At 29.4% G+C, this 24954-nt stretch overlaps 1 protein-coding gene across 1 annotated transcript; it reads right to left on the bottom strand.

Annotated features, from left to right (window-relative positions):
• LOC139890440 (uncharacterized) lies at positions 1-24954 on the bottom strand. Its single transcript, XM_071873318.1, has 2 exons — positions 24142-24954; positions 1-66 (listed from the first exon to the last, which is right to left on the bottom strand). Exons 1-2 carry the CDS (start codon positions 24952-24954, stop codon positions 1-3), a joined length of 879 nt encoding a protein of 292 aa, XP_071729419.1.

The raw sequence follows: 24954 nt of genomic DNA, 5'->3' as shown, positions 1-24954 counted from the left end.
TCAAACTGAAACTCTTTGTACAAACTTGATCGCTTGAATTGACACATTCAAATCCACACTGCAAAACTGTTACAATTGCAATTGTTTAGATTAGAAAAACACACAAATACGATAATGGGAATGTCGAGTAGATAAACTGAATGAATGTTTCTAGTTTGTATGAGGTATGATGTACGTGATAATATTTGTGGTTATGATGTCGTGAGTAAATGATAATGATGAAGGTTAAGACGATGAGCGTGTCATGATGATAATGATCCATGATAATAATGAAGTACGTAAATAATGATGATGATAGATATGATACATATTAGCGAGAAGAGGATGATAAGTGTGAGATGAAGATGATGATCATAAGATGATTGTGATGATGTGATGATAATAATGGATATTATGATGATAAGGTTCCATGGTGATGGTATATGATGCATAAAATCACGAGTAAATGAGTGATAAATATGATATGAATATGATCATGATGATTAGGATGCTATGATTAAGTGATGATGAAGATAATGGTTAAGGTAATAATGATCACAAGTATGATAATGGTAACCGTGAATGATAACGATAATATAGGTGATGTCAACAAGATAATAACAATACAAAGGTGACGATACACTAAGAAGATGACATAAGTTAGATGATGATGGTTGTTAAATGGCTCTGGTCGATCCAGTTTAAAAGAAGAGACAAGCGAAAGGGAAACAAATAGGATCGGGTTAAATAAATTGAAATCCTAATTGTTTTCAAAAAGGAAAGTATTAGACAGAGTAGTTGGTTTGGTATATTATCGGGTTAGCGGGACGTCGCGGGATCACACCCGGACTTGGGCAATTTTTTTAAGGACTACTCCTTTGAGGTAGTATTTACTATTACTCTTATTATTATTATTATTATTATTATCATTATTATTATGATTATTATTAATGTTGTTATTGTTAGTCTTGTAATTCATATTAGTACTAATATCATATTTATATGTATAAGAATTAGAAATATTATTATCATTAGTATTTTTATTATTAATATTATTATAAATTTTTATCATTTAAGTTTTATTATTATTCTGATTATTACTATTATTATGAATATGATTATTATTACTATTCTTATTACGAAAATAACACAAATTATTATTATTATCATTAACATTAATATTAGTATCAAGTTATTATTATTATTATTATTATTATTATTATTATTATTATTATTATTATTATTATTATTATTATTATTATTATTATTATTATTAATATTAATATAAGTATTAGTATTACTTCTATTATTACTATTTTTATTAAAACTACCCTTATATTAAAAAAATTAACATTCTTACTAAAGTTATTTAAATCTCAGTTAGGTTAGTATTATTATTATGAACATTATTTATATAAATAATTACATATAACAAACTATCGGTTTTTAATATAAAACTAAACATATATCATATATATAGATATATTAATATGACTGAATGAATAAATATTATGTATTTTAAATGTATATATACAGCATAGATATATATAACATATAACTTAAGATATAATACATATAAATAAAATATATGTAATAAATAAAATTTAGTATAAAAATTTATATAACTACAAACACATAAAAATTATAAAATTAATAAATGAAATTTGGAGAATTCTATTATATGTTTTAATAGAGATACAATTAATATAGGTTCGTGAATTCGAGGCCAACCCTGCATTGTTCAGTATCGTCGTACGAATATTTTTACTACAAAATATTGGATTGTGAGTTTCATTTGCTCCTTTTTTAAATGCTTTTGCAATATATATTTTTGGAACTGAGAATACATGCACTGCTTTTATAACTGCTTTACGAAATAGACACAAGTACTTAAAACTACATTCTTATGGTTGAATTATTAAACCGAATATGCCTCTTTTTAGTATGGTAATCTAAGAATTAGGGAACAGACACCCTAATTGACGCGAATCCTAAAGATAGATCTATTGGGCCCAACAAGCCCCATCCAAAGTACCGGATGCTTTAGTACTTCGAATTTATCATGTCCGAAGGGAGTCCCAGAATGATGGGGATATTCTATATGCATCTTGTTAAGGTCGGTTACTAGGTGTTCACCATATGAATGATTTTTATCTCTATGTATGGGATGTATATTGAAATATGAAATCTTGTGGTATATTAAAATGATGAAAATGATTGATTATGATAAACTAATGAACTCACCAACCTTTTGGTTGACACTTTAAAACATGTTTATTCTCAGGTATGAAAGAAATCTTCCGCTGTGCATTTGCTCATATTAGAGATATTACTTGGAGTCATTCATGGCATATTTCAAAAGACGTTGCATTCGAGTCGTTGATTTCATCAAGATTATTATTAAGTCAATTATAGTTGGATATATTATGAAATGGTATGCATGCCGTCAACTTTCGATGTAAAGAAAGCTTGTCTTTTAAAAACGAATGCAATGTTTGTAAAATGTATCATATAGAGGTCAAGTACCTCACGATGAAATCAACTATTATGGATCGTTTATAATGTATATGAACGGGGCGCTTCAGTTGGTATCAGAGCGGTGGTCTTAGCGAACCAGGTCTTGCATTAGTGTGTCTAACTGATAGTTGTTTAGATGCATTAGTGGGTCTGGACTTCGTCCTTGTCTGTATGTCAAAAGTTTTGCTTACCATTTAGTGTCGAAAATTACCTGCTTATCATTCTTAGTCTAGACACGTCTTACTGCATTGATTGCATGACTAGTGTATAGACAAAATTCATATATTAGCGTATCTGCTACTGTAGACTTTTCCTGACAGCTTCCGTAGATTCCTCCGTAACTTATGGGATTTTAGTATTATATATGCATATGTAAATTATGTATTGCAGGGTATTAATCTAAATCATATAATCTATTTCTTATCGAAAATCTTTCATCTGATTGTACGAGATGAATCCCTCAACCAGTTCGAATTCCTCGGATTCCGACAGCTATTCCGATATGGAGTTTCACCTAAGCTCCGAAAGCAGTGTCACAGAATGAATCAACCAATCATCCATCCCCAATTCATCAGATGGGTTCGTAATTTACTTAATCATTGGAGACAAGAAGAAGGTGATCCTTTTCATCAACCGAATTCACCTCTTGGTGAAGAACCTGAAGCACTTACCGGCGAACCTGTCCGAAACACCATTTTCTCTCTCATTTCCAGAGTATCTCATCACGATTATATATTATCCCAAATTCTGAACCTTATTCATCCGCTCGTTCCGACCGACAATCATCCCGGAATAATAGAAGAAGTTAACGAACTTCGGGCTCGAGTAATCAATTTGGAAAACGTGGTGCAAAACCTACCAGCTTCAGCAACAACACCGGCAACACCAGTACCACCAACAACAACATCCACAACACAAGCCTCAACACTTCATGTCTCAAACTCATAGTCTGTACCTCCAGCATAATCATCATATTACATGATGTCCTACATCGATTATCTTCGTTCTACATGACGTTCTACATCATTTATCTTCGTACGACATGGCGATTATGTAATCTCTAATGTTTTAGAGATTATGTATTCTTGTTCTAATGGTAAAGCAAATGAGATTAATATCATATTAACTCATTAAATCCATGATTACATCTGAAAAAATATATATGTATATATGTTTTCATAAAGATTGTAATTAAAATTCTTTTGTACAAACTGTTAATGATGAAAATATTTTAATGGGTAGGTAATACTCAAGGAATATTTAGATTTCACATTAATAAATTACACTGTACATTCTTCGAATCTGATTCAACAAGCCAACTACTATCCTACTTACATCCACAAATATGCGTATCCGTTCATCGCAGAATAACCCTTTTCATTCAATTTCATATTTAGATTTTGACCTATCAGAATCCGACAAGTGGCATAATGAAGAAAACATTGGACAAAATAAAAATTGATAGAAACAAACAAATTAACTATGAGAAATTTTGTTAAGAATCCATGCTAACAAAATCCTAGCTAATTGTTAATTCCTTATTACATTTTATTATCGCAATTTATTTATCGCAGTTTATTTATCGCAATTTATATTCTCGCAATTTTATTTATCGTCATTTAATTTCTGTTATTTACTTTACGCACTTTATTTATCGTCATTTAATTTCTGTTATTTATTTTACGCACTTTAAATATCGGAACAAGTATACAAGGTTTTGACATATCATATCGACACATCTATATATATTATTTGGAATAACCATAGACACTCTATATGCAGTAATGCTGGAGTTAGCTATACAAGGTTGAGGTTGATTCTATAATAATATATATACTTTGAGTTGTGATCGAGTCCGAGACATGTACACGGGTCACGATACGTATTAATTAATTCGAATATTATATATTAAACTATATATGAATTATTGGACTGTTAACTGTGGAACTGCTAACTGTGGACTACCAACATTGGACAATTAAAATGAATTAAAATATTGATTATAACATATGAAACTAAACAATTCTTCAAGTTTGCCACTTGATTTCATCTTAAACCTCATTTGTACCTTGACGATTACAATCTGCGTTTACACCTTTCATAATTCTTGAAAACACCTTAATCGAGAGGATGAACCAACCGTACTTCATCTACGGAAGAAAAGATTAATGCACATAGTTATGCACCTGAAAACACTCGGAACCTAAGTAAACGTTTAACACGTATATGTGCTAATTCCTTTAGTGTTATTATTACCCAAAATAACTTGGTGATTCCTTTCCAAATTAGCCAATTTTGTCACAGCTCCAGCAAGTCAACTTCGACTTATCATTCGAAACAATCTTATTATAACCTTGATATATATGCGTGCTCTTTTATTATTACCGAGGAACCTTTTATATTCCACCATATTACCATCAGCGTTTAATCATCTAAAAACTCAATTCTCTTGAAACCACCTCGGATTGATAATCGATGATTCGGATATGGTAGCATTAAATGCAGAGGAAACAACAAAATTATAGATGGTCTAAACGGCCAAAGTTTGATAATAAAGAATGGAAGTGTTGGGAACGCTTGATAGAAAATTTAGTACTGAAAAATGGATTTAGCTAACCCCGAAGGAGACCGAGGACAAATACAAGGACCAAACTCTATATTCAAAGAATCCAGATGATTCTGTATCCGATGAAATCTTTAGAGAATATCTTGCTCCGTACTCATGTTAAATCTTGTGGAAAAATCTTTCTTTATCAACCTTCGATCTTAGAAATTCCAAAATATCGTCATAAATATCTTCGATATTTCATCAAGATATTTTCATAACTATCCTTATCTGAAATCAGTTATCTTATCACGTTATCTGTATTACACCATAAAGGAAACTGTTTAGTTTCTATATTCTGTAAACCTTCAAGTTTAAAATATGAATGTTATTGAAGTAGTGTTGGGAACTGATGCATGAGTTAGTATAATATAATGACACTTGATCAACGTGATTATATTGCAGTAAGTCATGCTGAGTTTCTAATGAAACGTGATGATTCACAGACCATAACGTCATCACGTGCCATGTTACACGACTCTTACATTCTAGTTAGTCTCCAAACATATCAAGAACGTATTTTCTTGATGGTCCTATCTTTCTCTTGAATTTTGGTAATTTGGCAAATCAAGATCATACTATTACAAACTCTCTATCAGAACATTAGTTATGTTCAGTTCAAATCTCGTACTTACGAATTCTGGACCATTACTTGATGTGCTTAATGGATAGAAGAGAAAACAGAGCATAAAGCTTTGAAGTGTAAATGGAGGTATAAATCATAGCAAATAGGAGAAAGCATTAACTGTGGATGATAATGATTATAGGAGACAGAAGCAGGGACATCGAAATATAAGAGAAAATATAAAGCCTAATAACAACACGGAGATTACAAACTGTGGATATTAATACGAATAGCAATATAAAGACACGGTATAATTAAGAATAGTATCACCCCAGGGTAGTAGTAGAAGTAAACAGATTTTTCTGGTGGAAGATTGAAAAGAAGGATGACAGAAATGATAATTAAGAAAATATCAAGGATTAGAATTGGATTAAGCATTTTCACAATCTTTTGGATGTATGAACTAAGAAAGAAAGGATAAGAATGGTGAGAATAATGGAACGAAAGAGTTTAATTCATAATAGAAATATCAGACAGAGTAATCGAAGCAGATCACCGTATGTAATTATAGAGATCTTAATTTCCTTATTCGCCGAAGAATCAAATCTTTTAGATTTCGTAGATTTTCTTTAAATCCCTTGAATTTCGGAAATTCAACCAAGACAACATCAAAAGTCAAGACGAAACTTTATTTCTCCAATTCACTCTTTTGTGATAACTTCACTCATACACTTCGAATAATCAAATTATTTTATCTGTATTACTTAATAATGATAAAACTCTATTTATCAATTAATATTCGTCATGAAAACATTCTTATTATTAATTATGACCACCCCACTCAAATTTCGGGACAAAATTTCTTTAACGGGTAGGTACTGTGACGACCCGGGAATTTCCGACCAAATTTAAACTTAATCTTTATATGTTTCAGATACGATAAGCAAAGTCTGTAATGTTAAGTCTCAAAATTTTGAACTGTTTACATACAATCAAATTAACTTCGACCATTTACGACGATTCACGAACTATTACATATAAATAATCAAATACATATATATTTAAATATATAAATATATATAATACTTTGAAATATAGTTGTTTTAATATATGATTTAAATTATAAAATAATAAAAGAGATAATAAAATTTATTATATAAAATAAATCTATATATATATATATATATATATATATATATATATATATATATATATATATATATATATATATATATATATATATATATATATATATATATATATATATAAAGTATATTAAATATATTTTGTGATTTTGAAGTTATTTAGTAAACAATGGTAACGCTCAATTGTAATACCGATTAATAGTAAACGAGTTAAAAAGGAACTTATGTGATTTTAAAATAAACGGTGATACGAAAATGAGTTATATAAGTTATAGGCTTATTAAGAGTATATTTAGGACTAATTATTTAATTTTAACATTTTTTATATTTTACCCATAAATGAGAGGGACAGTTGATGTAATTTTTATTTATTAAGTTAGTGACTGAATTCTATACCATAATGACCAAAATAAATAAAGTCATTTAATTTAAAAAAATGGGATTTTCCTGAATAACTTTATCCGCCACTGATTAACAACGGATCCCGATATAGTAGTCCCTATAAAGTGTCGGTAGTACAATGACAATTGAGTTTCACGGAGTGTTTCTTTATTATTGATACAAATATTATATTATCTATGAACTGTACTAGTATTATATATATATATATATATATATATATATATATATATATATATATATATATATATATATATATATATATATATATATATATATATATATATATATATATATATATATATATATATATATATATATATATATGCCAGTGATCAACCAAACCACATCATCATCATGATACTTCTTCCTCTTACATCTTTCTCTTTATTATTTCCTTCTTCATGAACTAAAAACTAAACCCAATTGTTTTAGTTGACATCGTTACCGGTTGTTTATTTAAGTTAACATGCGAGCAAGCTAGACTCGGAACCAAATCACCATGAGACACCACCCTTTGTAGATCACCATAACCAACGAACCATCTCACGACCACCATCTTCATTCCATCACCTCAAACCCACTTCCACCATAATCAACCATTTTATTTGTTAGTTTTACTCGACAAACAAACACCAACTTGATACGGCTACTGTTGGGTTTTGTCACCGAAAACCGCAACCCTCAACCCATTTACACTACTACAATTGCCACCCTTCCACCTTCCTCTCACTTCTCTCTCTCTCTCTCTCTCTCTCTCTCTCTCTCTCTTATTTTTACAACCGAGAACCCCCACCATTGTTAAACCCGTTTGTTAATTTTAATAAACCGCTATTGCTGCTGATTGTTTTCCTGTTACCGTTCGACAAACAGTCACCAATACATCACGATCACTGTATCTGCTGTTAACTTCATTCAATATTCTATTGAGCATTTTTAAAACAAGGAAATGGGTAATATATGTTCACTATTTTAAAAGTGTGTCAACATGAGTGTATTGAAAATTAAAACCACTTTACATCCTTAATTTACGGGACATTTTATGCAAGTGGAAAGTGATACCTTTTAGTGGCCGACCCAAATTAAAGTATAGCGACTTTTGATATATTTTTTTTTAAACGTGATGATGAAATGGATGATGAGGAACACGTATTGTTTCCCGTTTCTAATTACCGTTCAAGAAAATTTCCAAACCAAATCCACTTAATGGCTTTTGAATCCACTTAATTAATAGATGGGTCAATTAGATTTTTTTTTGCTAACAAACATGGGCCGAGACTTACAAATCCATCATTCATTTCTGGTTCCTACTCAGCAACACAAACACACACTATTAAGGGTAGAATAATGATGGTGACGAAGGGGTGGTACCCGAATAATGATGAACTTGTATGAGGTATGATGTACGTGATAATAGTTGCGGTTATGATGTCGTGAGTAAATGATAATGATGAAGGTTAAGACGATGAGCATGTCATGATGATAATGATCCATGATAATAATGAAGTACGTAAATAATGATGATGATAGATATGATACATATTAGCGAGAAGATGATGATAAGCGTGAGATGAAGATGATGATCATAAGATGATTGTGATGATGTGATGATAATAATGGATATTATGATGATAAGGTTCCACGATGATGGTATATGATGCATAAAATCACGAGTAAACGAGTGATAAATATGATACGAATATGAACATGATGATTAGGATGCTATGATTGAGTGATGATGAAGATAATGGTTAAGGTAATAATGATCACAAGTATGATAATGGTAACCGTGAATGATAACGATAATATAGGTGATGTCAACAAGATAATAACAATACAAAGGTGACGATACACTAAGAAGATGACATAGGTTAGATGATGATGGTTGTTAAATGGCTCTGGTCGATCCAGTTTAAAAGAAGAGACAAGCGAAAGGGAAACAAATAGGATCGGGTTAAATAAATTGAAATCCTAATTCTTTTCAAAAAGGAAAGTATTAGACAGAGTAGTTGGTTTGGTATATTATCGGGTTAGCGGGACGTCGCGGGATCACACCCGGACTTGGGCAATTTTTTTAAGGACTACTCCTTTGAGGTAGTCTTTACTACTACTCTTATTATTATTATTATCATTATTATTATGATTATTATTAATGTTGTTATTGTTAGTCTTGTAATTAATATTAGTACTAATATCATATTTATATGTATAAGAATTAGAAATATTATTATCATTAGTATTTTTATTATTAATATTATTATAAATTTTATCATTTAAGTATTATTATTATTCTGATTATTATTATTATTATTATTATTATTATTATTATTATTATTATTATTATTATTATTATTATTATTATTATTATTATTATTATTATTATTATTATTATTATTATGAATATGATTATTATTACTATTCTTATTACGAAAATAACACAAATTAATATTATTATCATTAACATTAATATTAGTATCAAGTTATTATTATTATTATTATTATTATTATTATTATTATTATTATTATTATTATTATTATTATTATTATTATTATTATTATTATTATTATTATTATTATTATTATTATTAATATAAGTATTAGTATTACTTCTATTATTACTATTTTTATTAAAACTACCCTGATATCAAAAAAATTAACATTCCTACTAAAGTTATTTAAATCTCAGTTAAGTTAGTATTATTATTATGAACATTATTTATATAAATACTTACATATAACAAACTATCGATTTTTAATATAAAACTAAACATATATCTTATATATAGATATATTAATATGACTGAATGAATAAATATTAAGTATTTTAAATGTATATATACAGCATAGATATATATAACATATAACTTAAGATATAATACATATAAATAAAATATCTGTAATAAATAAAATTTAGTATAAAAATTTATATATCTACAAACATATAAAAATTATATAATTAATAAATGAAATTTGGAGAATTCTATTATATGTTTTAATAGAGATACAATTAATATAGGTTCGTGAATCCGAGGCCAACCCTGCATTGTTCAGTATCGTAGTACGAATATTTTTACTACAAAATATTGGATTGTGAGTTTCATTTGCTCCCTTTTTAAATGCTTTTGCAATATGTATTTTTGGAACTGAGAATACATGCACTGCTTTTATAACTGCTTTACAAAATAGACACACGTACTTAAAACTACATTCTATGGTTGAATTATTAAACCGAATATGCCCCCTTTTAGTTTGGTAATCTAAGAATTAGGGAACAGACACCCTAATTGACGTGAATCCTTAAGATAGATCTATTGGGCCCAACAAGCCCCATCCAAACTACCGGATGCTTTAGTACTTCGAATTTATCATGTTCAAAGGGAGTCACGGAATGATGGGGATATTCTATATGCATCTTGTTAAGGTCGGTTACTAGGTGTTCACCATATGAATGATTTTTATCTCTATGTATGAGATGTATATTGAAATATGAAATCTTGTGGTCTATTAAAATGATTAAAATGATCGATTATGATAAACAAATGAACTCACCAACCTTTTGGTTGACACTTTAAAGCATGTTTATTCTCAGGTATGAAAGAAATCTTTCGCTGTGCATTTGCTCATATTAGAGATATTACTTGGAGTCATTCATGGCATATTTCAAAAGACATTGCATTCGAGTCGTTGAGTTTATCAAGATTATTATTAAGTCAATTATAGTTGGATATATTATGAAATGGTATACATGCCGTCAACTTTCGATGTAAAGAAAGTTTGTATTTTAAAAACGAATGCAATGTTTGTAAAATGTATCATATAGAGGTCAAGTACCTCGCGATGAAATCAACTATTGTGGATCGTTTATAATGTATATGAACGGGGCGCTTCATCATAGGTATAACAGATCCACTTGTAGCTCACAAATCAGCAATCATCAAAACACCGAAGTTTATAATATAACTAAAAGACAAAATTACATGGCTCGTCCATGTGGATTGTATTAAATCACACTCCGCGTCCTTAAACTTTTTTTTTTACTATGAATCTTCATGGTTTGTTGTTGCTTCATAATTCGTCCCCCCGTTGACCTGTTGACCTGAATTATATATTTTATTTTAATTAGTTTTAAAATAGCATGTTTTATCCTATAAAGTGACTCACCCACATTTTACCGTGGCTTTATGTATTTGAACTAAGGTCAAACTTCTTTGGACCAAAGTTTATATATTTATAACCAATAATTAGATAATAATTACAATATAATATGAAAAAAGTTAAATAAATTATTACTCCGTATTATATTATTAATTATTATCATTAACTATAAAAAAAGAGTTTTTCTAAGGATAACTCTTAGGGCTATACTTAAGGTGTTAAGACATGTAATATGTATTTGTACTTTGTTTAAAACTACCTCAAATAACTACCTTCCTAACTTTAATGTACCATTCTTAATGTTTAATTATTTTCTTAAATATAGCCCTTAGACAAACTCTAAAAAAACATATAGTTTTTTTTTTCCACTTCATCTCATTCATTTTCTCTCTTCCTTCATTCTTTTCTTAAACCTTCATTCTTTTCTTAAAGCAACCAACTATATTACAAAATCGAACACCTTTTTCTCTCTAACTTGGGAACCACACCCCTATTTTGTTTGACCGAAAGTTTTTGAATTTTCTTTACTACAACCCTTGAACCACCATTAAACATCCCTTATACTACCAATCAAACACTAAAATCCAGTCCCCCTTTTTGTTCAATCGGAACCCTAATTTTGTAGCAGACAAATTCTTTTCTCGTTCATCCTTCTTCGCCATTTTGTAGCTCCAGTGTGGATCCTCTCTCCGACCACCGGCATCTCTGTCACACCCCCAAATCGGGCCTGGGTATTTGTGACTAATTATATTAAATCACAGTTGTATAAACGAGAACGACTCTATATGAGACGTTTTATTGAGTTTTGCAGCGGAAGATAAATAAATTACATTGTATTTAGAGCATTACATGTCTTTAATTGATATGATATGTAATAAAGACTCCAAACATAGCAAGCAATCATCATCAAAGCAGCAGATATATAGCGGAAGTAATATTTAAGTACCTGAGAATAAACATGCTTTAAAAATTCAACACGAGGTTGAGTGAGTTCATAGGTTTGTCATAAATAATGATTTCAGTAATAGATCACAACATTTAATAAAAGACGATATATCATGTATATCAAAAGTATGCCATGAGCGTATAATATCAAAACTAAATGATTTTACCCCGTAACAATACATATGAAATTGTTGAGATCATTATTATACCACCAATTGACCTAAGGTCAACAGTGCGGGACGTTACTCCCATTAGCGCTATCTATAATAATTTCGTTTGCCACTTTAGTTCATCTAGCAATTAATGATATTACAAAGCAGGGTTTTGCATGTTTCAAATGAACACAATAAAAATACTCATGTTGGTCGCATAATAGTTTATACTTGTGTCTATCATTTATAAAAATAGTACATGTATTCTCAGCTCAAAGATATAGATAAAAAGAGAGCAAATGAAAACTCACGATACGATACGATAGTTTGTAGTAAATATGCATATGATGGCACTTGAACACGTGCAGAGTTGTCCTCGGATTTACGAACCTATATCAAGTATATGTATTAACACATATATTTGTAATCGAACAAATTTATATATATATAAATTTATTAGTTATGCCATTTTTATATTAATAACATATAAGTTTCTTATATTCATTTTATATATTCTAAATAGTTAAGAATATAAATTTTATTATGTTATGGGTATATATATATATATATATATATATATATATATATATATATATATATATATATATATATATATATATATATATATATCATTTGTTTAAAAAAAAGTAATTATAATCATACTAAAATAATATTTGTAATGATAATAATAATACTCAATATTAATAATAATGATAATAATGTTTATGATTTCATTAATGATAAATGATATTAATAATAATAAGACTTATAACAATAATAATAATGATAAAAGTTTTAATAAAAATGAAAAGTTTAATAATAACAATAATCAAAATTTTAATTTTTGGTAACAATACTAAATAATGATAATCATATTTAATAAAAATGTTGTTGCTGCAGCTCACGGTTAAAAATTTTTTTAATGATATTGAGATTAAGAACTTTTTAGCCAAAGATTACAACACCAAATATGTTTCAAATCACTCCTATAATCTTTCTCAATCATCAATTTTAAAGGAAACATCGAAACGATTACGAATTTTATGATGAACACAAATTTTGACTTTTGACTTTAAAACTTAGACTCGAGAATTAGAATTCATTATAAAGATTTGAAAGCTCATCTTTTGCAGAAAGATTAAATAAAACATTCCTAACAACTCTACATTTAAGGAATTTGAAATGGATTAAAAATTGGTGATTTTAAAAAAATGAATAAGAACAGAGAAGAACGTTTAATTTTTTTTCTGTTTAATTTATCAGCAAAAGCTATTAATGTGATTGATAATAATGGTGTAGAGTCTACTAGTTTTATAATCCAAAATGATGCCATCGATTGATATACATTGGGTGTATGTCGACTGTAAATCACGATCAAGAACAGAAATAAATAAAAAATTAAAAAGAAAGCTGAATACCTAATTTTTTTATAAAATATATAAAAAGCAGATCGTATAATAATGCTGATTCATGATAAAAAAAATATAGTGATCTTACCTAATTTAGGTATTTTATTTAATTAAGATTAATGATTAATAATTATATTAATAATAATATAAATTAATAATAATTATATCAATAATAATAATCATATTAATAATAATAGTAATAATTGTATTAATAATAATAATAATAATAATAATAATAATAATAATAATAATAATAATAATAATAATAATAATAATAATAATAATAATAATAATAATAATAATAATAATAATGCTTTTAATATAAGAATACTAATATAAATAATAAGAATAATAATAATGCTTTTAATATTATTAATAATACTAATAATACTAATAATATTAATATGACAATATTAATAATAAAAGTGATAATTTTAGTTATAATTAATAATAATGATAATAATCATGTTAATAATACTATTAATAATAATAATAATATTATTAATAATAAGTTGTATTAATAATAACGATATTTATAATAATCTTAAAAACTTTTAGTAAAAGTGATAATACTAATAATATTAATAATATATTAGTAATTATATTAATGATAATGATAATTATTAATAATAATAATTATAATAATAATAATATTAATAATACTGATAATAATAATGATTGTAATTGATATAAAATAATAAATGATAATATTGTTTAAAACCACAATAATAATAATAATAATAATAATAATAATAATAATAATAATAATAATAATAATAATAATACGTAATTATTTTCAAATAATTGTTCGTGAATCGTTGGAATTACATAAAAGTTAGGTTTAAATTTTGTCGGAAATTTTCGGGTTGTTATAATCTCGCCGGTAGTTTTTACGATCATTTAATTAATTATTCGGGTTGGGTAATTGATTGTTCATTCTGATCAAGTGGGTAAATTAATATTCATATCTCATTAAAACAGAGGTGGATTACATACAAGGATAATTGGTGTAATTGTTAACAAAGTATTAAAACTTTGGATTACACGCAGTCGATAACCTGGTGTAATTATTAACAAAGTATTAAAACCTTGTTACAGTTCGAATCCCTAATTAGTTGGAATATTTGACTTCGAGAATAAGGTTAATTTGACGAGCATTTTATAATTATGACCGATGGACTATTATGGACAAAAACCAGATAGGTATCAAATAAACCAGGACAAAGGACAATTAACCCGGGTAACAATTAATTAAAATCAAAACGTCAAACATCATGATTACGGAAGTTTAAATAAGCATAATACTTTTATTTCATATTTCATCGTACCTTTATTTACTGTCATTTTAATTACTGCAATTTACTTTATCGCAATTTAAATTCTGTCATTTATTTTATCGTCATTTATCTTTACGCTTTAATTAAAATCGACAAACCGGTCATTAAACGGTAAAACCCCCATTTTATAATAATAATAATACTACTATATTACTTTTATATATATATATATATATATATATATATATATATATATATATATATATATATATATATATATATATACAAATATAATTATTTAAAAATGTAGTGTACGTAATAAGCCGTCTCCCTGTGGAACGAACCGGACTTACTAAAAACTACACTACTTTATGATTAGGTACACTGCTTATAAGTGTTGTAGCAAGGTTTAGGTATATCCCATTCGTAAATTAATAAAACTTGTATCGTATTTAGTAGTATTTCTTAGTAAAAATAATAGTATTTCGTATACACCACTGCACACATCAAGTTTTTGGCGCCGCTGCCGGGGTAACCGGCGAAACGCTATATTTTTACGCTATATTTCTTATCTCTAATTTTGTAAAAATATTTTGTATTTATATAAAAACATATAAAAAATAAAAAAAATAAAAAAAATAAAAATAAAAAATAAAAAATTTCTATATATATATATATAAGTGTTTAAATATATATATATATATATATATATATATATATATATATATATATATATATATATATATATATATATATAATTTTAAGATATATAAAATTAAAAAAATATTTTTATTTTTAGAATTTTAAATATACATTTTTTATATAAATATTTTATATAAATTAAAATCAGAAAATCAAAATCAAAATAAAAAAAAAATAAGTAATTGGGCCGAGCCTGTTCGAAGCTCAATCTGCTTCTGGTATCTTGTTCCAAGCAATCGCATGGCCCGAGTGACCAATATTTATGCGATCGCATGAGGGACACTGACAGGCCAGAAACCTTGGACTGCATTAATTACGTAGGGTTTTAATTTTATAATAATAATAATTATTATTAGGGTTTAGTTATAATATTAAATAATTTTTAGTTTTAATTTATATTTTGTAATATTAAGTTTTAATATTATTATTAAATATATAGATTAATATTTTTATAAAATATAATATAAAAATAATATTTTTATAATTTGTATTTTTATCATTTTAGTTATAATTTGTATTTTTATCGTTTATTTCGTATCATTCGCTGTATAGTTTTAAGTTTAGTATTTTGCCGTAGTTATTTTTATATTTCTAGTTTTTAGGCTTTGCCGTAAAATCCCTTAAGTGCTTTTTCTTTAGATTAAGATTTAGGCGCTTTAGAATTTTGCGACGTCGTTTATATATTTTAGTGCCTTTTAAGTTATTGCCGTTTTGGATATAGATTTCTTTTTAAGCTTTAATACCTTTAGGCGCAACTTTTTAGATTTAGTTTTTAGACTTTTTAGTTTCGACGTTTTTCTTTCTTTTTTTTGACGTTTTTCGACGCACTCTTTTCCTTTCTCATTTCTACGCTCTAGTTTTCAGGACATAGATTTTTATCTTCTTCAAAATTTCGAGAAAAATTATTTTAAGCGGTTAAATTGATAGACATTCAAAATTTTCTGGTTCGTAGTAATAGTTGGATTTGTTAGTGGCGATTGTGGGCTTCCGATTTAAAGGGTCCTGGCTACCTGCTGCATCTATTGGCTATTCGAAACGTGGGCAAAATCAGAAAAGTTTATTAATTTGATAACTTATATAATTTTTATCTTTATAACTAATAGGATATTCAGTGAATGCGCCGAACAAAACGTTCACCACTTTTCATACGTTCACCACCTGTAACCCGATCAAGACATCTAGCCAATATTATCGCCGTTGATTTTTCTTTAGAATCATCATCCAGTCGACCAAGTACTCCAATTCAAATTTCTGATAATCCATTTTTTGAACCCGACCTCACAATTGAGAACCTGGAGGATATTCAAGGACAATTCAGAGATCCTGAACCATTTATCATTCCTCTGGAACCACAAATTACTTATCCAGAGATTGTCGAGGAAGAAACCATTAAATCAGAATCCTCTAGTGATTCAGATTCAACAAATTCAAAAATGGAAGTAACGGAACCTCAAAGTATGGAAGACCGAATGAGAGCCACACGCACAGGCCAAGGTCACGCCATTATTAAGCCAGATGTTAATGCACCAGATTATGAAATCAAGGGACAAATCCTACACATGGTAACTAATCAATGCCAATATAATGGTACGCCAAAAGAAGATCCAAACGAACATCTTCGAACCTTTAATAGGATTTGTACTCTATTCAAAATCAGAGAAGTTGAGGATGAACAGATCTATCTCATGTTGTTTCCCTGGACTTTAAAGGGAGAAGCCAAAGATTGGTTAGAATTGTTACCTGAAGGAGCGATTGACACATGTGATGTTTTAGTTGAGAAATTTCTTAAAAGATTCTTTCCGGCATCTAAAGCCGTAAGACTTCAAGGAGAAATTATTACGTTCGCGCAAAAGCCAAATGAAACATTATATGAGGCGTGGACAAGATTCGGAAAGTTGTTGAGAGGATGTCCTCAGCACGGTTTAGACACTTATCAAATAGTACAAATATTCTACCAAGGTGTCAACGTCGCTACACGAAAAGACATCAACACAGCAGCTGGTGGTTCCATTATGAAGAAAACCGTAAATGAAGCTCACAAAATTATTGATAACACAGCCTCCCACTCGCATGAGTGGCATCAGGAAAAAGATATTTTTCGTTCATCTAAAGCGGCTAGAGCCGATTCTAGCCATGACTTTGATTCTGTTTTCGCAAAAATAGATGCTTTCGAGAGACGAATGGAAAAGATGACTAAAGATATTCACGCAATACGAATCAGTTGTGAGCAATGCTATGGACCACACTTAACGAAAGATTGTCACATTGAGCAAACGATGGAACAACGTGAGAATATTTCCTACATGAACCAAAGGCCGGGAAATAATTATCAAAATAATTATCAACCGCCAAGGCCAAACTTCAATCGAAATCAAAACATTCTTTACAATCCAAATGGACCCAACAATAACTCGTATAACCAACAAGGTCCGAATAACCAACCAACTCAAAACAACACTTTCAATCAAGAAAGACCTAGCTTGTATAAACCACCACAACAAACCGAAGAGAAAAAGCCAAATATGGAAGAAATGATGGCAAAGCTAATGAAATCTCAAATACAATTTATTATATCTCAAACCCCAACAAATGAGAGGTTTGATCAGTCATTAAGAACTCAACAAGCTTCCATTTTGAATCTAGAAAAACACGTAGGTACTCTTGCTAGCATGATGAGTAAGAGGGAACAAGGAAAGCTACCGAGTAATACTGAAGTAAATCCTCAGAATGAGAATGTTAATATGGTGTTAACAAATTCTGAAAAACCAACACCCGAAGATGGGAAGGTTTTAGATGTGAGTAACAATGAAGAAGTTACTCCACCACCACTACCCGAGTATGTAAAGCCAGTGGTGGCACCATACAGACCACCCATCCCGTTTCCAAGAAAAGGAGTTGAGTATGAGCAAGTAATAGGTAATAAAGTTTGTGACACCTCTGGAAAGAAGAAGAAGAATAAGAAAGTACAAGAAATAAAAACCGTAAAGATAAACCCGGTGAAGAAAGCTCCACCAAAACTTACACCCAAGTTGGGTGATCCGGGTGAATTTATTGTTCCTTGTCTACTTAGTGATTGTGTCATGTATGATGCACTAGCAGATTTAGGTGCGAGTATAAGTGTTATGCCTCTTTCATTATATAAGAGATTAGGAGTAAGTGAGTTAAGTCCAACGAAAATGAGTGTTAGACTCTTTGATCAAACCATTAAGCACCCAGTTGGAATTGCTAACAACCTACCCGTTCAAGTAGGTAATTTAACCTTTCTAGTCGAATTTATTGTCATTGACATAGAAGAGGACTCAAACATTCCTCTAATTTTGGGTCGATCATTCTTAGCGTCCACCGGGGCGTTATTTGATGTAAGAGAAGGTAGAATGACACTTAGTAATGATGAAAAATCGATCACCTTTGTGAGTCGAAAGTCTAAATCTCCACCAACCAAAACCGTTGAACCAACACAAACGATTGATGAGAAGCATATTGTTTTACCAACTCCAACTGTAGTTCTTAACAATAATAAAACGCCTAAGTATGAGGAAGATGAAGTAACACCTAATGATGACCTGATAACAAAGAACCCCGTTGTTGATACGAAATTAAATGACTCCGTTATTAACAGTTCAATGAAGAAACTTATTAAACGAATTCGCGATGCTAGAACCAAGGGGAACTTTAAGTTATGTAACCGGTTAGTATCCAATCTATCGCCTAAAGAAAAGGCGAAACTAGTTGAATTTGTGAATATTACACAGGAATCCGACCAATCGCTTAAAGCAAAAGTCACAGACATGCAAGTTGATTATGGTCCAAGAGAAATTGACAATGAATTTAACCACAATTTCGACACCACAGTTACCTAAGTGTGGGGAGATTCAAATGTTTTAAGAAAAAAAAAATTGATGTCTAGAGTTAGTTGTTCTGTTCTCGTGTAGTTTCCGAGAATGGAATCCGATTGGTCTTTTCCACAAGCAGACACAAAAGAACTAGTTTTCTCCCCCCATTCTGAATTTTTGTTTTGTAGGTTTTGTATGAAATTAATATGTTTTTTTTTTAATTTAAGTTTTGTGTGAATTTAAAAACAAAAAAAATTACTTTATTTCATTAAGTTTAAAAAATGATTTCTAAAATTCATCGTAAGTTGAAGACTAGGTCATGGAACCGAAATTGTTTTACCCGAAGGCGGGGCGAAAAATTTTGTTATAATTATTTTTAATTTTATTGATATAAAGTATATAAAAAAAATCTTTGCTTTTAAAACAATCGCTTTAACGACAAATTTTAGATTTTGTCGAGGGACGGACTAGGTAAACATACCAAAACTACCTAAAGTAAAAGGAAACAAAATTTTAAAAAAATTATTCATTTAAATTGTTTTAATAAATAAAGATTTTATATAATAATAATAATAATAATAATAATAATAATAATAATAATAATAATAATAATAATAATAATAATAAATATTATATATGTTTGTAGTTTATCTTATGTACAAAACAGGGTAAAACAGCGTACTTTCAAAGACTGGCATTAAGTTCAGCAAAAGCTAATAATTTTGTTTTTGGAAACTTTGGTAAATCTTAATCATCTTTTTACGCTAATCACCCTCATGATTTTAAAATTTTTACTGATTTCTTGCAAATGAGGGCATTGCAAGATCTTAAGTGTGGGAAGGGATTAAATTCTTTCGGGTTTTAAATATTTGACTTATACACTTGGTTTAATAGCCACCATTAAATTTTACTAGTAAAGCAGTAGTTGTATTAGAATCTAGTACTCTCTGATAATAAAGAACATCCCTAGTCTTATATACTGACTACCCACTTCTAGTAAAATTTTTAACTAGTCTTATATACTGACTACCCACTTCTAGTAAAAATTTTAACTAGTCTTATATACTGACTTCTCACTTCTAGTAAAAATTTTAAAAATTTTTAAATAAATGAATTTAAAATCTTGTTTATACATATTTATGAACAATAAAACTAGGTATTAACACCGAAATTATTGTTACCTCGGAAAGGACATAAATTGAGAAACAACCCAAAACGCTTGAATTCATTTAAAATGGAATAGAAGAGAATAAAAAGGCAAAGAAAGAAATATAAAAGCCAAGTGTGGGAAAAATTTACCAAGTTTTGTACAAATAATTGAAGGTACTTTTGTTTTGGATGATTTTAATCAGTTTTACACGATTTACTGTAATATATTTGAAAGAAAGATGGATCTACATGATGAATGAATTTCATCATTAAAAAGAAGTAAAGTCTTCTGAAAAAGACACGCGTTTCTTGATTTAGGTCAGGAAGTTGTCGTCCAAACCAGCTGTAGGTTGACGAAAAATCTAGAAAAGTCATCTCTAAAATCAGCAGGAAATCCACGGACCTCAGCATCAAACAGGGTCGCCAAGTGGTCAAACTTATCCTAACCATGAGAGGATCTGTCTCGTAAAATGGGGAGGGCGCCGTGCAAATTAGCTTGATAAGACTAATGAATCAGACCCCCAGAAAGGATAATCTCCTTAAAGATTAAAAATCAGCTTTTAAAACTGATATTACTCAATCCTTGAGATTGACTTTAAAGATTGAGAATTACAAACTCATGGAATTCAATGATATATAAACTCGAGCTTGAACGGGAAAATATTTTGATCAAAATTAAAACCGATTTGTTTTCTGAAAACTCATTTTCAATGCGTTCATTACCATTGAACGTAAAATCCTAGGAATTCACCTGGAATTCATTAGGTCACCTGAACCAAATCGGGTGTCAACCGTAAGAATGGTGGTTGCATAACATGGTCGAAGACAGGACCTTGTGCCAGACCGAAAAAAAATTATAGGGTGACCTTTACTATTTCTCCTACAAAGGATAGTAATTGCATCCGACACGTTGTAGACCATGAACAAAAGCATGTCATTAGACATTGCCTTAACAGTTGCTTGTTCAATGCTTTCCTTTACAACCGGAAGGTAGTTTACCGAAAGGTAATATACGGAGCAAGTATACTGGACGTGTGCTTTCCTAATACAAGGTTAGGAAGTGAGTGACACAAAATCAAAAGTTTTGAGCCAAATTTTAAAATCTGAAACCCACAAAACCCACAAAAACATTTTGCAAACACCGGTGAAGGGTTATTCCGGAAAACTTATCTAGGATAAAAGCTAGAATGAATTTTCAAAAGATCAAATGTTTTCATAAAGATCCAATTTCCTTAAAGGATCTAAATTTTTATAGTCATATGGGACTGTAAACCACATCGTTACTATCATTGTTCATACCGCTATATCAAAATCACTAATGTATAAAGTGTGAAAAAAAGTGATTCGAATGAAGTGTGATTTTATTTCAAGTTATGTATTGCTTGAGGACAAGCAACGTTCAAGTGTGGAGATATTTGATAGTGCTCCAAATGAACATATATTTAGGCACAATATCCTTCCAATATGTAAAGCTTTTAGTTGCAATTGTTCTATTTTTATGTAATATTCGTTTAAATAAATAAGTGCGAAGACAAAAGAAGAAAACGACGATTTGAAGACGCAAATGACCAAAAAGCTCAAATGAACAAGATATAATTCAACTGGTTCCATTTATTGATAAGAAACGTCTAAAAATGACGAGAGTACGAGTCGCGGAATGCAAAGTACAAGATATTAAATTGTACGAAAGGACGTTCGAAAATCCAGAACTGGGACATGAACCGAGCATCAACGCGCGAGTCAACGGAGCTAAAATTACAAGTCAAATATGCACAAGAATATAATATAATATATATATAATTATATATATTATATTAGAACGAGCAGCCCACGTTTAAATCAAGAGAGGGTGCTGGCCAGCCTGTCCATGCGATCGTATGGAAATAACAAAGGAAACCCATGCGATCGCATGGGTCTCAAAATCAGAAAACATCTATAAAAGGCACCAGTTTTTGGACGAGAGAAGATACACCTTCACACACTCTTTCTCTCAGTTTATATTTATATTTATATTTTATAATTATAATTTTAATTTTAATTTAATAATAAGGTTGTTGTAAGAAATGTTTTATGGCTTTTAAAGTCGGAACTCTGTCCGTGTAACGCTACGCAATAAATAATCACTGTAAGCTATGTTCTTCCTTTTTAAATTAATGCATCATAACTAAGTTATTATTATGCTTATTTGAGCCGAAATAATTGTGATGTTGGGATAAATATTAAGATGGGGTTATTGAATTTTGTACCATAATTAGGGTTTGGATAAAAGACCGACACTTGTGGACATTGGACTATTGACTATTAATAGATAGGGGGTATTGTCTAATCGAATGACAAATCATTAGAATCTGTCGAACCTATCTTCAAATTAGTTAATATAATAATTATTAAAATGATTATGTATGTTCTATTTAGTGACGTTTATACGACATCTTTTACGATCATTTAATTAATTATTCGGGTTGGGTAATTGAGTATTCATTCTGATCAAGTGGGTAAATTAATATTCATATCTCATTAAAATAGGGGTGGATTACATACAAGGATAATTGGTGTAATTGTTAACAAAGTATTAAAACCTTGGATTACACGCAGTCGATAACCTGGTGTAATTATTAACAAAGTATTAAAACCTTGTTACAGTTCGAATCCCTAATTAGTTGGAATATTTGACTTCGGGAATAAGGTTAATTTGACGAGCATTTTATAATTATGACCGATGGACTATTATGGACAAAAACCAGATAGGTATCAAATAAACCAGGACAAAGGACAATTAACCCGGGTAACAATTAATTAAAATCAAAACGTTAAACATCATGATTACGGAAGTTTAAATAAGCATAATACTTTTATTTCATATTTCATCGTACCTTTATTTACTGTCATTTTAATTACTGCAATTTACTTTATCGCAATTTAAATTCTGTCATTTATTTTATCGTCATTTATCTTTACGCTTTAATTAAAATCGACAAACTGGTCATTAAACGGTAAAACCCCCCTTTTATAATAATAATAATACTACTATATTACACACACACACACACACACACATATATATATATATATATACATATATATTTATACTAATATAATTGTTTAAAAATATAGTGTACGTAATAAGCCGTCTCCCTGTGGAACGAATCGGACTTACTAAAAACTACACTACTCTACGATTAGGTACACTACCTATAAGTGTTGTAGCAAGGTTTAGGTATATCCCATCCGTAAATTAATAAAACTTGTATCGTATTTAGTAGTATTTCTTAGTAAAAATAATAGTATTTCGTATACACCGCTGCACACATCAGCAGCCCAACCATAAACATTATATTCTTCCCACTTATCTTGACAGAACAAGAAGAATTTTTTGTTTTCACACCACCTGTTGTTAAAACGAAAGGGTTTTTGGCCCCAAAATAAGAGTTTCTTGGCCCAAATAATAGGCTTGTGATCGGATCGGTCCGGGTGGTCAGTTTGAAGAATAGCATCGGGCCACAACAAAGCCCACTTATCATTAATAAAAACTCTGTCGATACGAGAAAATTTGACAAAAGGCCCTTCCCTCGTAAACTCATCATTAGATGAATGTTGATCAATAATATTAGCTTGACTAATAAAAGCATTAAAAGAAGCAATACTATTGAGATCAATAACTTCCCGAAGTCTTTTTTCCGGATGACAAATCGAGTTAAAATCCCCCAAGAAACAAAGGGGACCCGACCAATTATTTGCAATGGTAATTAATTGTGACCAAACAAATTTCTTCCTTTGTTCAACATGAGGAGCATAAACATTAACAATGAGCACAATTTGATTATTTGTTATATACCTTAAAATGGTGGTGATCCAATATTTCCGAGGCCAAGATTGAAGGAGCGTGAAAAAATCTGCTCTCCACATAGAGAGTAGCCCTCCCGATCGACCACAAGCTTCAATTCGAATTGAATCGAACGCATAATTTTTCCAAATCTCATTTAACGTGGGTTGAGCTACTACCTTTTCCATAGTTTCTTGTATAGCTAAAAATTGGATTTGAAACCGATTGACCATCGTACCCGCCATACGACCTCTTGCTTTGTTCCCGAGGCTCCGGGTGTTCCATGAGGCGATCCTCAT

The sequence above is a fragment of the Rutidosis leptorrhynchoides genome, chromosome 2 (assembly GCF_046630445.1).
Source record: "Rutidosis leptorrhynchoides isolate AG116_Rl617_1_P2 chromosome 2, CSIRO_AGI_Rlap_v1, whole genome shotgun sequence".
Taxonomy (NCBI): domain Eukaryota; kingdom Viridiplantae; phylum Streptophyta; class Magnoliopsida; order Asterales; family Asteraceae; genus Rutidosis; species Rutidosis leptorrhynchoides.
This window is presented reverse-complemented; position numbering and strand designations above follow the sequence as displayed.

What these genes read in the sequence shown, in the direction of transcription:
- LOC139890440 (XM_071873318.1), bottom strand. Translation starts at nt 24,954, where the DNA reads ATGAGGATCGCCTCATGGAACACCCGGAGCCTCGGGAACAAAGCAAGA. An exon ending in TTTATGGTTGGGCTGCTGAT is followed by an intron (nt 67 to 24,141) that starts GTGTGCAGCGGT and finishes CAATTGTAACAG; the next exon opens with TTTTGCAGTGTGGATTTGAA.